General features: G+C 36.2%; 1 protein-coding gene across 2 annotated transcripts; it reads left to right on the top strand.

Annotated features, from left to right (window-relative positions):
* Positions 1-2974: 2974 nt before the first annotated feature.
* Positions 2975-9900, top strand: LOC116014086 (arginine--tRNA ligase, chloroplastic/mitochondrial-like). Of its 2 annotated transcripts, none has more exons than XM_031254079.1 (18): positions 2975-3145; positions 3946-4022; positions 4149-4276; positions 4455-4530; positions 4635-4736; positions 4820-5035; positions 5138-5218; positions 5321-5404; positions 5707-5811; positions 6051-6229; positions 6577-6661; positions 6774-6960; positions 7126-7195; positions 7762-7831; positions 7962-8051; positions 8677-8745; positions 8843-8941; positions 9591-9900. In XM_031254079.1, the coding sequence occupies exons 1-18, from the start codon at positions 3049-3051 to the stop codon at positions 9699-9701; spliced, it is 1926 nt and encodes a 641-aa protein (XP_031109939.1). In that variant the 5' UTR covers positions 2975-3048; the 3' UTR covers positions 9702-9900. The 2 variants fall into 2 exon arrangements, with proteins under 2 accessions (XP_031109939.1, XP_031109940.1); XM_031254080.1 differs by having other exon boundaries at positions 3008-3145; positions 3942-4022.

The following is a 9900-nucleotide window of genomic DNA, read 5'->3' as shown; positions in this document are numbered from 1 at the left end:
CAACTCAGAATTTAGTATTGTAGTCAGTGCTTCCACAAAAACAATAAATATCATAATCAGAAATTCAGAAAGTCAGTGCTTCCACAATATTAAAATAACTAGGGTTGGCGATTTACTTGTTTTCTCACGCAATTTCCCCGGAGAACAAGGGCCTTCAACACAGTAGAAACCACCTGCGTGAGTGCGTGACTGCGTCCACCACTCCACCAGACCACCAGTCAACAACGGCTTCGGGCTTCCACCGGACCACCACCACAGAGATTCAGAGATTCAGAGACACTCAGAGAAAGGGCTTCCACCAGACTCTCAAAGATTGAGAGAACTCAAAACACAAAGTCTCAACTCTCAAGTCTCAAAGAACGGGACTGAGATATGAGAAACCCTAGGGCGAGAACTGAGAGACAGAGAGAGTCGCAGTCGAGACTCGAGAGATTGCGCAGTCGAAGACTCGAAGTGGAATGAGAAACCCTAGGGCATATCATAATATATATACATACACAGCACGACACCGTTTAGTACTAAGCAGTAAGCATAGCATCGGGTTTTCGGGCGGTTCGGGTGGGCAAAATACATACCCAACCCGTTTAATTTCAACCATTTTGTTTCATGGGTTGGGTCGGTTCACGCACGTCGGGTTTCGGACGTCGCGGGTTGCTTCGTTTCGGTCGTTCGGGTCGGGTTTACCCGTCGGGTGGGTCGGGTATGCACAGCCCTAATGTTAACAAGTGTACGTTACTTATAAGGCCAAATATAATACTTTTGAGGCAAAAAGTAATACCTTTAAATTGAAATTTAAAAATATTGTATTTTCCCTTAAAAGTATTACATTTAGTATTATAAGTAACAAAAATTTTATTCCTGATTAATATTACATTTGAGCATATAAGTATGACATTTGTGCATATAAGTATTACAATTGCATATTGATCCAACCCGACGCGACGCGACCCATCTCATGGTGAGACGGTCTCACACAAATTTTTACCTTAAATAAAATTTTTAAAAAAAAGGGATAAGGGTTTTTTTTTTTTAAGGAAGGATAAGGGTTAAATAAAAACTCGAAAGTATATTGATTTTTACAATTAGGCCTTTTAGCTTTAAAAAGTTTTAAGTAAGTCTTCAAAATTGTTATTTTGAGATAATCAAATCTTCTAATCTATTTATAACCAATAATTACAGGTGAATTAGAGTTTCGCCCAACCTCCAGCAAATATCTAACTAAATTTTGATGACCAAGTCAAAATATCAACGATCAATGACCGTTGACTATCGCCGATCGTTAGTACTGTCAAAGTGGACAGAAACACACGAGTTAGGACTATAAAAAAGATACCGCAAAGGAATTAGCTTAATGGGCCTAGCTCATGGGCTTGCCCTTTTTTAATGTTTTTTTTAATAAAAAATATATATACACATTGTACATGAATGTACACATGAATATAAATATATATTCATGTATACACTTTGTGTATACAGTATAATTTATAAAAATTAAAAAAAAAAACAAAAAACAAAAAAAAAACAAAAAAAAAGAAGCAAAAAACCGAAAGTCCAATGCCCGCCAACTCTTGTGGGGTGAGCTATTGTTGTATGAATCCTAGCCAGAGGGCCTAATGAGCCGGCCCGCAAAAACCCGCCATAAATTAGATATACGGCGGCGTGAGCCGACCTGCTTTGACAGTAAGATCAGTTGCGTCCGACAGCCTTATCCGGGCTTGTAGAAGGAGACTAACTTGATCGCCTTATTCGGTAGTTGAGAAGGCGACCAAGTTGGTCACCATCTCCAATTGATAGAGACAATGACCAAACTGGTTGCCATCGCCAATCGATTGAGATGGCGACTAACCAGTTGCCATCTCCAGTCGACGGAGATGGGGACCAACTTGGTCACCTTTCTGCATGGGCGGACGTGACCGATGATCCTTGATGGTCGTCGATCGTTGATATTTTGACTTGGTTGTCGAAATTTATCGGATGTTTGCCAGAGGTTTAACATAGTTGGCCGGAACCCTAGTTGACCTATAATTACAGGTCACAAATATGTTAGAGAGTTTGATTGCTCCAAAATAACAAGTTTGAGAGCCTAATTTGAACCTTTTAAAGTTGAAGGGCTTAATTGCACAAATTAGTATACTTTGAGGGTTTATTTGACCATTATCCCTTCAAAAATAATAATAATAATTTCTTTAAAAAAAATAATAATAACTTTTTAAAAAAATTCACTATTGGTCTAAAATTATTGTGATGTTGTTAATTGCAACCCACAAATTTCAAAATTATTAATTTAATACGTAATTATTTATTTTTTTCAATTGTAGTCCCTCTAACTAAATTATCAATAAAAGTAATTAACAAATTTTATTCAAGGTTTCAAATTTTTTTTTTAATATTCAATAAGAGTATGTGAACAATTTAATCTCTTTTCTTTCTTTAATCTTTATTAGAGTCGTCAAAACCAATTTAGCCCGTCACCGCCTAACTCATAAGCTTGTGCAGGGCAGGTAGCTGACCTATTAAAAAGATTCATTTTTAATTTTTCTCACAAAATATAAAACACCTAAGGAGTTACCAAAAAAAAAAAGCTCATCCCCATAACCCATTAGCCCATTTCCATTCCCTAAAAGTCTAAAACCCCTTAAATCTCATTTTGAAAAAAAATAAAAAAAATCCCCTGTTTCCAAAAAAAAAAAAAAACCTCTAAATCCCTAACCTAATTTGAGTAATTTCCCCTTCCGCCGTCACTGTTCACTCTACAGCCATTCCTTTCCCATTGTTTGATTTTGGCGGGCCCGCCTAAACCCGCGAGCCTAAGCGGGGCGGGGCAACGGGCATCTCTTAAGCCCGCATTATTGGCGGGTTTTGGTGGGCCCGCCCCGCCGGCCCGACATTTCACAACGGACTAACGGGTTATTAGTTTGGGATATTTGCGTTATTTAGTGGGCTGAATAAGAAAAGCGAGTACAACATGGCCTAAAGGAGTAGCGCTTCTCCTACACACTCACCTTACCATTACAGAGTATATATATCACTGCTAAAACCCTTAGCACTATGAGCAGCTTCGCACTCAAACTTCAGCCTTCGCCTTCTCTTTCATCTCCAAAGCTCATTTCTTTCTTCAATTTATCTCCGCATCTATCTGCTTCCCGTAAGCACTATTTCTCATGCTCTTCTCTCCTTCTTTATCATTTTTTTCATCAAAAGATTAGTACGGAGTATCTATTTAGTTTATTAATTTCTGCTTAGCTATGGAGTATATGAGTGTTCTTTGGTAGAAGGGTTACGTTTTTTTTTTTTTTTTTGGGATTTATAATCTTAGTATCCCTTAGATGTATTTTATTGACTTAAGAATGTGTGGTTTGTTGATAATTAGAGTGCAGGAATGGGGATAAAACAACAAATGGGAGATTTTGCGGATTTTAAAATATGGGGGTTCTTTTGTACGGAGTAATTCATTGAGATTCCTCCACTGTATTTTCGTGTGCAGCTTAGGCGAAGTGTAGAACTTTTTGTTTTAACATGGGTGTATTATGATATTGGGTGTTGTTCTAAGGATGTTGTGGAAGTTTCTCAGTGGATGCAATAACAATGATTTTTTAAGGTTTAAAGTTTGCTTAATAAACTGTGATTGAAATCCTAAGTTAAAGTTTAATGCATACCATTATCTTGTGGTAAGAACTCAATAATAGTTGATTTTCTTGCTTTTCTCATGTAAAAACTGTTGGTGAGGCTGTGAACTTGCTTTCTAAGAATTGAGATTTGATAAATTTGGAAGTTTTAGAATATTGGGAAAAGCTGAGAATGCTTTCCTTGTCTGGTAATTACGGAGTAATATTTTTTTATGTACACAACAGCTCAGGAATCATATAGGTCTTGCTGTAAGTTGTTAATAATTGTTGGATTGTTGATTTGTTAATCATTTGGTGTGGTTGCTGGCAAACTAGACAGGTACACTCAGATCAACATCTAGTAGATTTCGTTGTGTGGGGAAAGTAACTGCAAAGCCGATTTCAACCATGACAGCTGTAAGTTCATATATGCTTTGTCTAGTTCTGTCACATGCGTACAAAGTTATTATTAGAGATATGGCTTTCAGTGGTGCTTCTAGACTGAGTTGGCTTTTAATTTTCCTCTTTTCTAAACGGAATAAGGTGGGGAGTGTCAAAGAGCAATTAGCAAAATTATTTGAAGAATCTCTTAGAGCAACGTTTCCTGATGAATCGGATGTACAACCAATGATGGCTATTTGCAACAATCCCAAATTTGGAGACTATCAATGGTATGTGGTTTACATTCTTATTTCATTCTAGGCTTCCTGTCTTTTATCTTTTCTATTGAAAAGCATTTGATGTTTCAGTGCCAGTTGAGAGTTGAACTATGCTCTCTCTTAGTGCTTGGGGTGTTTTATGCTATTTATATTCTACAATTTCTGATTAAGCAAGTCTTATTTTTGGTAGTAACAATGCCATGAGCTTATGGGCTAAAATTAAAGGGAAGGGTACTCAATTCAAGGGTCCTCAACCTGTTGGACAGGTAATGGCATTGATTTTTGCTGTGCTTGGTACATCACAATTCTGTTTCAACCAACACCGTGGACATCAATATCCTTTGACAATCAAATGGTTTCTCATTTGCAGGCTATTATGAACAATCTTCCTCAATCAGACGTAATAGAAAAATGTAGTATTGCTGGACCTGGGTTTGTCAATGTAGTATTGTCGAGGGAATGGATTGCTCAGGTAGTTTCTCTTGTTGGTTAAGAGTTGTTGATTCCTTGAGAATGTAAGAAACTTATTATGACATATTATCATTGCTATCGCAGAGCATCCAAAAGATGCTATTAGATGGTATTGAAACATGGGCTCCAAAGCTTCCGGTCAAAAAGACAGTGGTTGACTTTTCATCACCAAACATAGCGAAGGAGATGCATGTTGGTCATTTAAGATCTACTATCATTGGAGACACCCTTGCACGTATGCTTGAGTTTTCTAATGTTGATGTTCTTCGAAGAAATCATGTTGGAGATTGGGGCACACAGGTAGGTTCATATTTCATTTGATGCCTCCATAAGAGAATATGGTTTTAAATTCTGTTTCTATTCTATATGAAATTAATTCTGAGTTTTAATATGGTTTTGTAGTTTGGTATGCTAATTGAATACCTTTTTGAAAAATTTCCAAACTGGGAAGCCGCTAGTCCTCAAGCTATTGGAGATTTAGAGGTAAGTGGTGATACTTTGGTTAGTTTGTTCTGTCTCTAGCTGATTGACACTGATTTATAATGCCGAAAACTTTCCTTATTGATTGGAGTTCATCCTTTTTAGGCATTTTATAAGGCTTCAAAACAAAGATTTGATAGTGATCCTGATTTCAAGGAGAGGGCACAAAAGGCTGTAGTCAGTCTTCAGGTGAACTTTTTACTATCTTATTTTAAACAGTTGAATGGTCTAGACTCAACAGATACATCATATTATTGAAAGAGCTTGGAGAAACTGCTGAATAAGCATTCCTTTCTCCCAACAGAGAAGGAACTCTCTCAGTAGAGAGTTATATTAGGCAGATGGTCTCTGTATTTTTTTTCATAACTGTGACCACACAAGTGAACTTGTTATTCTTTTATTAATTGAAAGATTGTTCATCTTTCCTACTATGCAGTTAGATTATTTATTTTGGTAATGGTTCTTGTGTTGCATTCTTTCTTTGTAAATAGGGTGGGGAGGAGAAGTACAGAAAAGCATGGTCACAGATTTGTGAAATTAGTCGAAAAGAATTTGAAAAGGTTTATCACCGACTTGGAGTACACTTGGAAGAAAGGGTACTATATCAACCTTTTTTGTTCCATTAAATGGCTTTAAATAGCACTATTCTCAACCATGGGATTTATCATTTATATAATTATAGTACATTAGTAATACATTCTCTGATCTTGTATTTAATTGTTATTCCTTCTACACTGTGTTTTAATAGAAAAAATAAAATGTAATAATGCACTGTCCATTTATTAATTGTGTTTTTTGCTGGGAAATAATTGTGTTTTCTTGGTTTCCTTCACAGGGAGAAAGCTTTTACAATCCTTTTATTCCAAAGACTATAGAGCTTTTAAATGAAAAGGGATTGGTTGAAGAAAGTGAAGGTGCTCGTGTCATCTTCATTGAAGGGAAAAAAATTCCACTCATTGTTGTAAAGAGGGATGGTGGTTACAACTATGCTTCAACTGATCTTACTGCTATATGGTAAGTTTAACTTGGAAGGTTGATTTCTGGATGTGCTGCTAAATTCATTGAGAAGTCACTATAAATAGGAATATGGTTCATGCTGAAAATACTCAATATATGTTAAGGAGTATGCTAGATCGCATATCTTTATTGGGAAGTGGGTAGTCTGTTAACTTGTAGGAAAGATATGCTCTTGCTTAAAATCTGTAAAAGGTTTGAATGCACTCAAATAAATATACTTGTATGCATACATGCAAGGATTTATGAATTTGACTAATGACTATCAAATGTTTTAATATCACTTTTGTGATAAAATATATGTAGTTTTAGTAAGATGCTTTAATATCATATTTGCAAATTTATAGGTATCGCCTTAATGAAGAAAAAGCAGAGTGGATGATTTATGTCACGGATGTTGGCCAGCGTGAACACTTTGAAATGGTTTTTGCTGTAGGTGTTTAATACCACATCTTCATGTATATGTCCTATTTATCACAGGAAACAGGTTCTGATATGTTGAAATTTATAACTGCTTTATGTTTTACCCCAAATCTTCTTCCAGGCTGCAAAACTTGCAGGTTGGTTTCCATCTGATGAGAATGCATATCCAAAAGCTAGCCATGTGGGGTTTGGTCTGGTTTTAGGAGAAGATGGGAAACGGTTCCGAACTCGAAGTACTGAAGTTGTCAAGTTGATTGATTTACTTGATGAGGCCAAGAGCCGGTGTAAAACTGCTCTTATTGAAAGAGGTATGCCATTAATTGCATGGTTGTTTCCTCTTTAGTTTGACATTTTGAAGCTGGCTTAGTTCTGCCTTCTTGTATTCCCTTTTTGTTCAATAAATTATTTTGGCATAATGTTGACAAAAAATGCAATAGACAATGTATCCTACTCTGACTCTAACTTATCATCAGGCAAAGCGGCAGAGTGGACTGAAGAGGAGCTTGAGCAAACTGCTGAAGCTGTTGGATATGGTGCTGTTAAGTAAGTCCCTTCCAACTATGCACACTTATGCTGCAGCTCTCTATCTCTTATCCTGACAAGGGAAACACAATGAAATTCCATGCTGGAGTCGCCTGTTGTAAACTGGGCATTGATGTCCTGTAGACTCAAGCTCAATTATAGATTTGATAAATCTTTGTGCCGACAGCTAACATGGTTTAGACTTTTGGCCAGCTATCCTCGTGTTATAAAATGAGACCTTAAATGAGAAACTGGACAGAGTAGATTTGAGCTGAGATTTCCCTGCACAAAGGGATGAATGAAGAATAACATCTGGAAGAAGAGTTTACTATTTTGCTAGGTTACTTTCCCTTAATACACTGGAAAAGGAAAAACAGTCAACCCTAGGCCACTTTATCAGCTTGCCTCTACTTAGATATCCATGAACTGATTTCTCTGTATTTCAATGGGCAATAAAATTCTTAACAGTGGAAAAATGGCTGTGACCAATGAATGGGTGACATGATGTGGTTGCTATTGAGTTTTTATTTCTGTGTGGGAATGTCTAACATTTTTTTGTTGGGTGTTTGAAATTTGATTTAAAACAGATATGCTGACCTGAAAAACAATCGATTGACCAATTACACCTTCAATTTTGATCAGATGCTTAGTGACAAGGTTTGTTGCTAGAATTGCTTCCTTGTAACTACATATCTAATTTTCAACTCAGAAGTTAGTTCTCTTGTTTCTTTCCTTAGTCAATTCCAAGTACTATATTGATCTTACTTTGCTTATTCTCAATTATCAGGGTAATACTGCTGTATATCTACTGTATGCACATGCACGAATCTGTTCAATCATCAGGAAATCAGGAAAAGACATAGAAGAGCTAAAAAAGGTATTTTACCAGCATTTTCAATGTACCTATAACTTGTCTTGTAGGTGATTGGGTGTTGAACCCACAACTGGCCATTAGAGGGGAAGAGTGTTCATTTGGGATGTTATGCCAAGTTTATAGGGGTACTTTGTCTAGGAGATTTGGAGCTAATTTTATATAGCACATCATCAGGGGCTTTAGATTTCCATCTGGAAAAAACATGTGAAGTAATTGAGTTGATTTTTTTAAAAAAAATTATTTATTTATTTATTTATTTTTATTTATCAATATGATACCTGATGTGTCTTATCACCCCTCTCCACCTCCCCAAAGAAAAGAAAAATACTGAAGCAACAGAGGAAAGTTGATCCTATAACATTCACTTTTTAATTTCCTTTATCTTATTTCAGCTCCATTTTCACCTTCACTTTAACAACCCACCTTCCTACCCACTTTATGGCAACTGAGATGAGCTAAGCCTGGCTTTAGGGTTTTTTTTTATTGATTGCCGAAGTATCCTTGTAAAAAAGCACAGACCATGGCAATGTTGTAGTGCCTGTGAATGATTGCAGACTTACAATCTCCAAACTAGAATTCTCCACTGTTTTAGTTAATTTTTTAGACTGATGTTATGGTTATTGAACAGACTGGGACACTAGATTTAGCTCATCAAGATGAACGAACGTTGGGACTCCATTTACTCCAATTTCCTGAGGTAAATTAATAATCCCTAATCTCATCTGCTTGGCATCAATCTTAGCTATGAGAGTATCAATTTTGCATTTTCTTTTCTTTTCCTCTTACTCTTGTAGGTTGTTGAAGAAGCTTGTACGAATCTTCTACCGAATTTATTGTGCGAGTATCTCTATAACTTATCTGAGGACTTCACAGGATTCTACACAAACTGTCAGGTATGCAAGCTCTCTATGGATAATTATATGAAACTAGTAGAATAAAAACGAAATCTAAAACAGGAAAACCTTCTTACATTAGTTAATTAATGTAGGGAGCCTAGAAGATTAAAGTAGGAAGATGACAAATCTAACCATGATTGCATTTACCAATTTTCAATATACCTCCTTAGTTGACTATGTTATCCTTTTGTAAAATAAGAAGTAAATTTGGTTTTGAATATGCAGTGATGTGTACTTCCAACCATCAAATAACATGCCTTGCTGCATTACCCTCAACATTTTTGTTCCCATTTGCTGAGGTGGATAAATCATTTTGTGGAATAAGAACTTAGCTGTATCTTATCTTGAGGACCACTGTTTCCCTTATAGATTATTGTCTGAATATGTTGGTTGCTAGGTGTCTAAACTTCCCTATATGTGGAGTTTCTCGAAATTAAATAAAACAATTTAAAATTATTTGCAATTTAGAAGCTAATACCAAATTGGTAGCTGGTTTGCCATTGATTACATATTATTCCCATGTTCACAGCTGAAACAGCAGTCATGGATTATTCTTAGTGGGTGAAGCGGGATAAAATTGCTTTGTTATGCATGTTTTATCGGTGAAAAAGAACCTATACCAACGACTTGACTTTGTGGTTTTCAGGTGGTTGGCTCGGCCCAGGAAACAAGTAGGCTCTTGCTTTGTGAAGCAACCGCAGTTGTGATGAGAAAGTGCTTCCACTTATTGGGTATCACCCCAGTTTATAAAATCTGATGACCTATTTATACTCACCCTCTTGATACTTTTAATGATATTGCTTTGTTATTTCCTGGTATTTAAACCAGGAAATATCTTTGCTTTATACACAAACTTGCCTTTGTAATTTTAGCACGAAAATGCATTAACTAGTTATGAGTTTTTTGCCTGTTTCTAGAATTACTTTATGAGAGATAAAGAATCTGTTTATTCTCTA

This window comes from Ipomoea triloba, chromosome 3, assembly GCF_003576645.1.
Source record: "Ipomoea triloba cultivar NCNSP0323 chromosome 3, ASM357664v1".
In the NCBI taxonomy this organism is placed as follows: Eukaryota; Viridiplantae; Streptophyta; class Magnoliopsida; order Solanales; family Convolvulaceae; genus Ipomoea; species Ipomoea triloba.
Note: the sequence above shows the minus strand (reverse complement) of the source record. Positions and strands in the feature narration are given on the sequence as shown.

What these genes read in the sequence shown, in the direction of transcription:
- LOC116014086 (XM_031254079.1), top strand. Translation starts at nt 3,049, where the DNA reads ATGAGCAGCTTCGCACTCAAACTTCAGCCTTCGCCTTCTCTTTCATCT. An exon ending in AGGCTGTAGTCAGTCTTCAG is followed by an intron (nt 5,405 to 5,706) that starts GTGAACTTTTTA and finishes CTTTGTAAATAG; the next exon opens with GGTGGGGAGGAGAAGTACAG. An exon ending in ACTGATCTTACTGCTATATG is followed by an intron (nt 6,230 to 6,576) that starts GTAAGTTTAACT and finishes GCAAATTTATAG; the next exon opens with GTATCGCCTTAATGAAGAAA.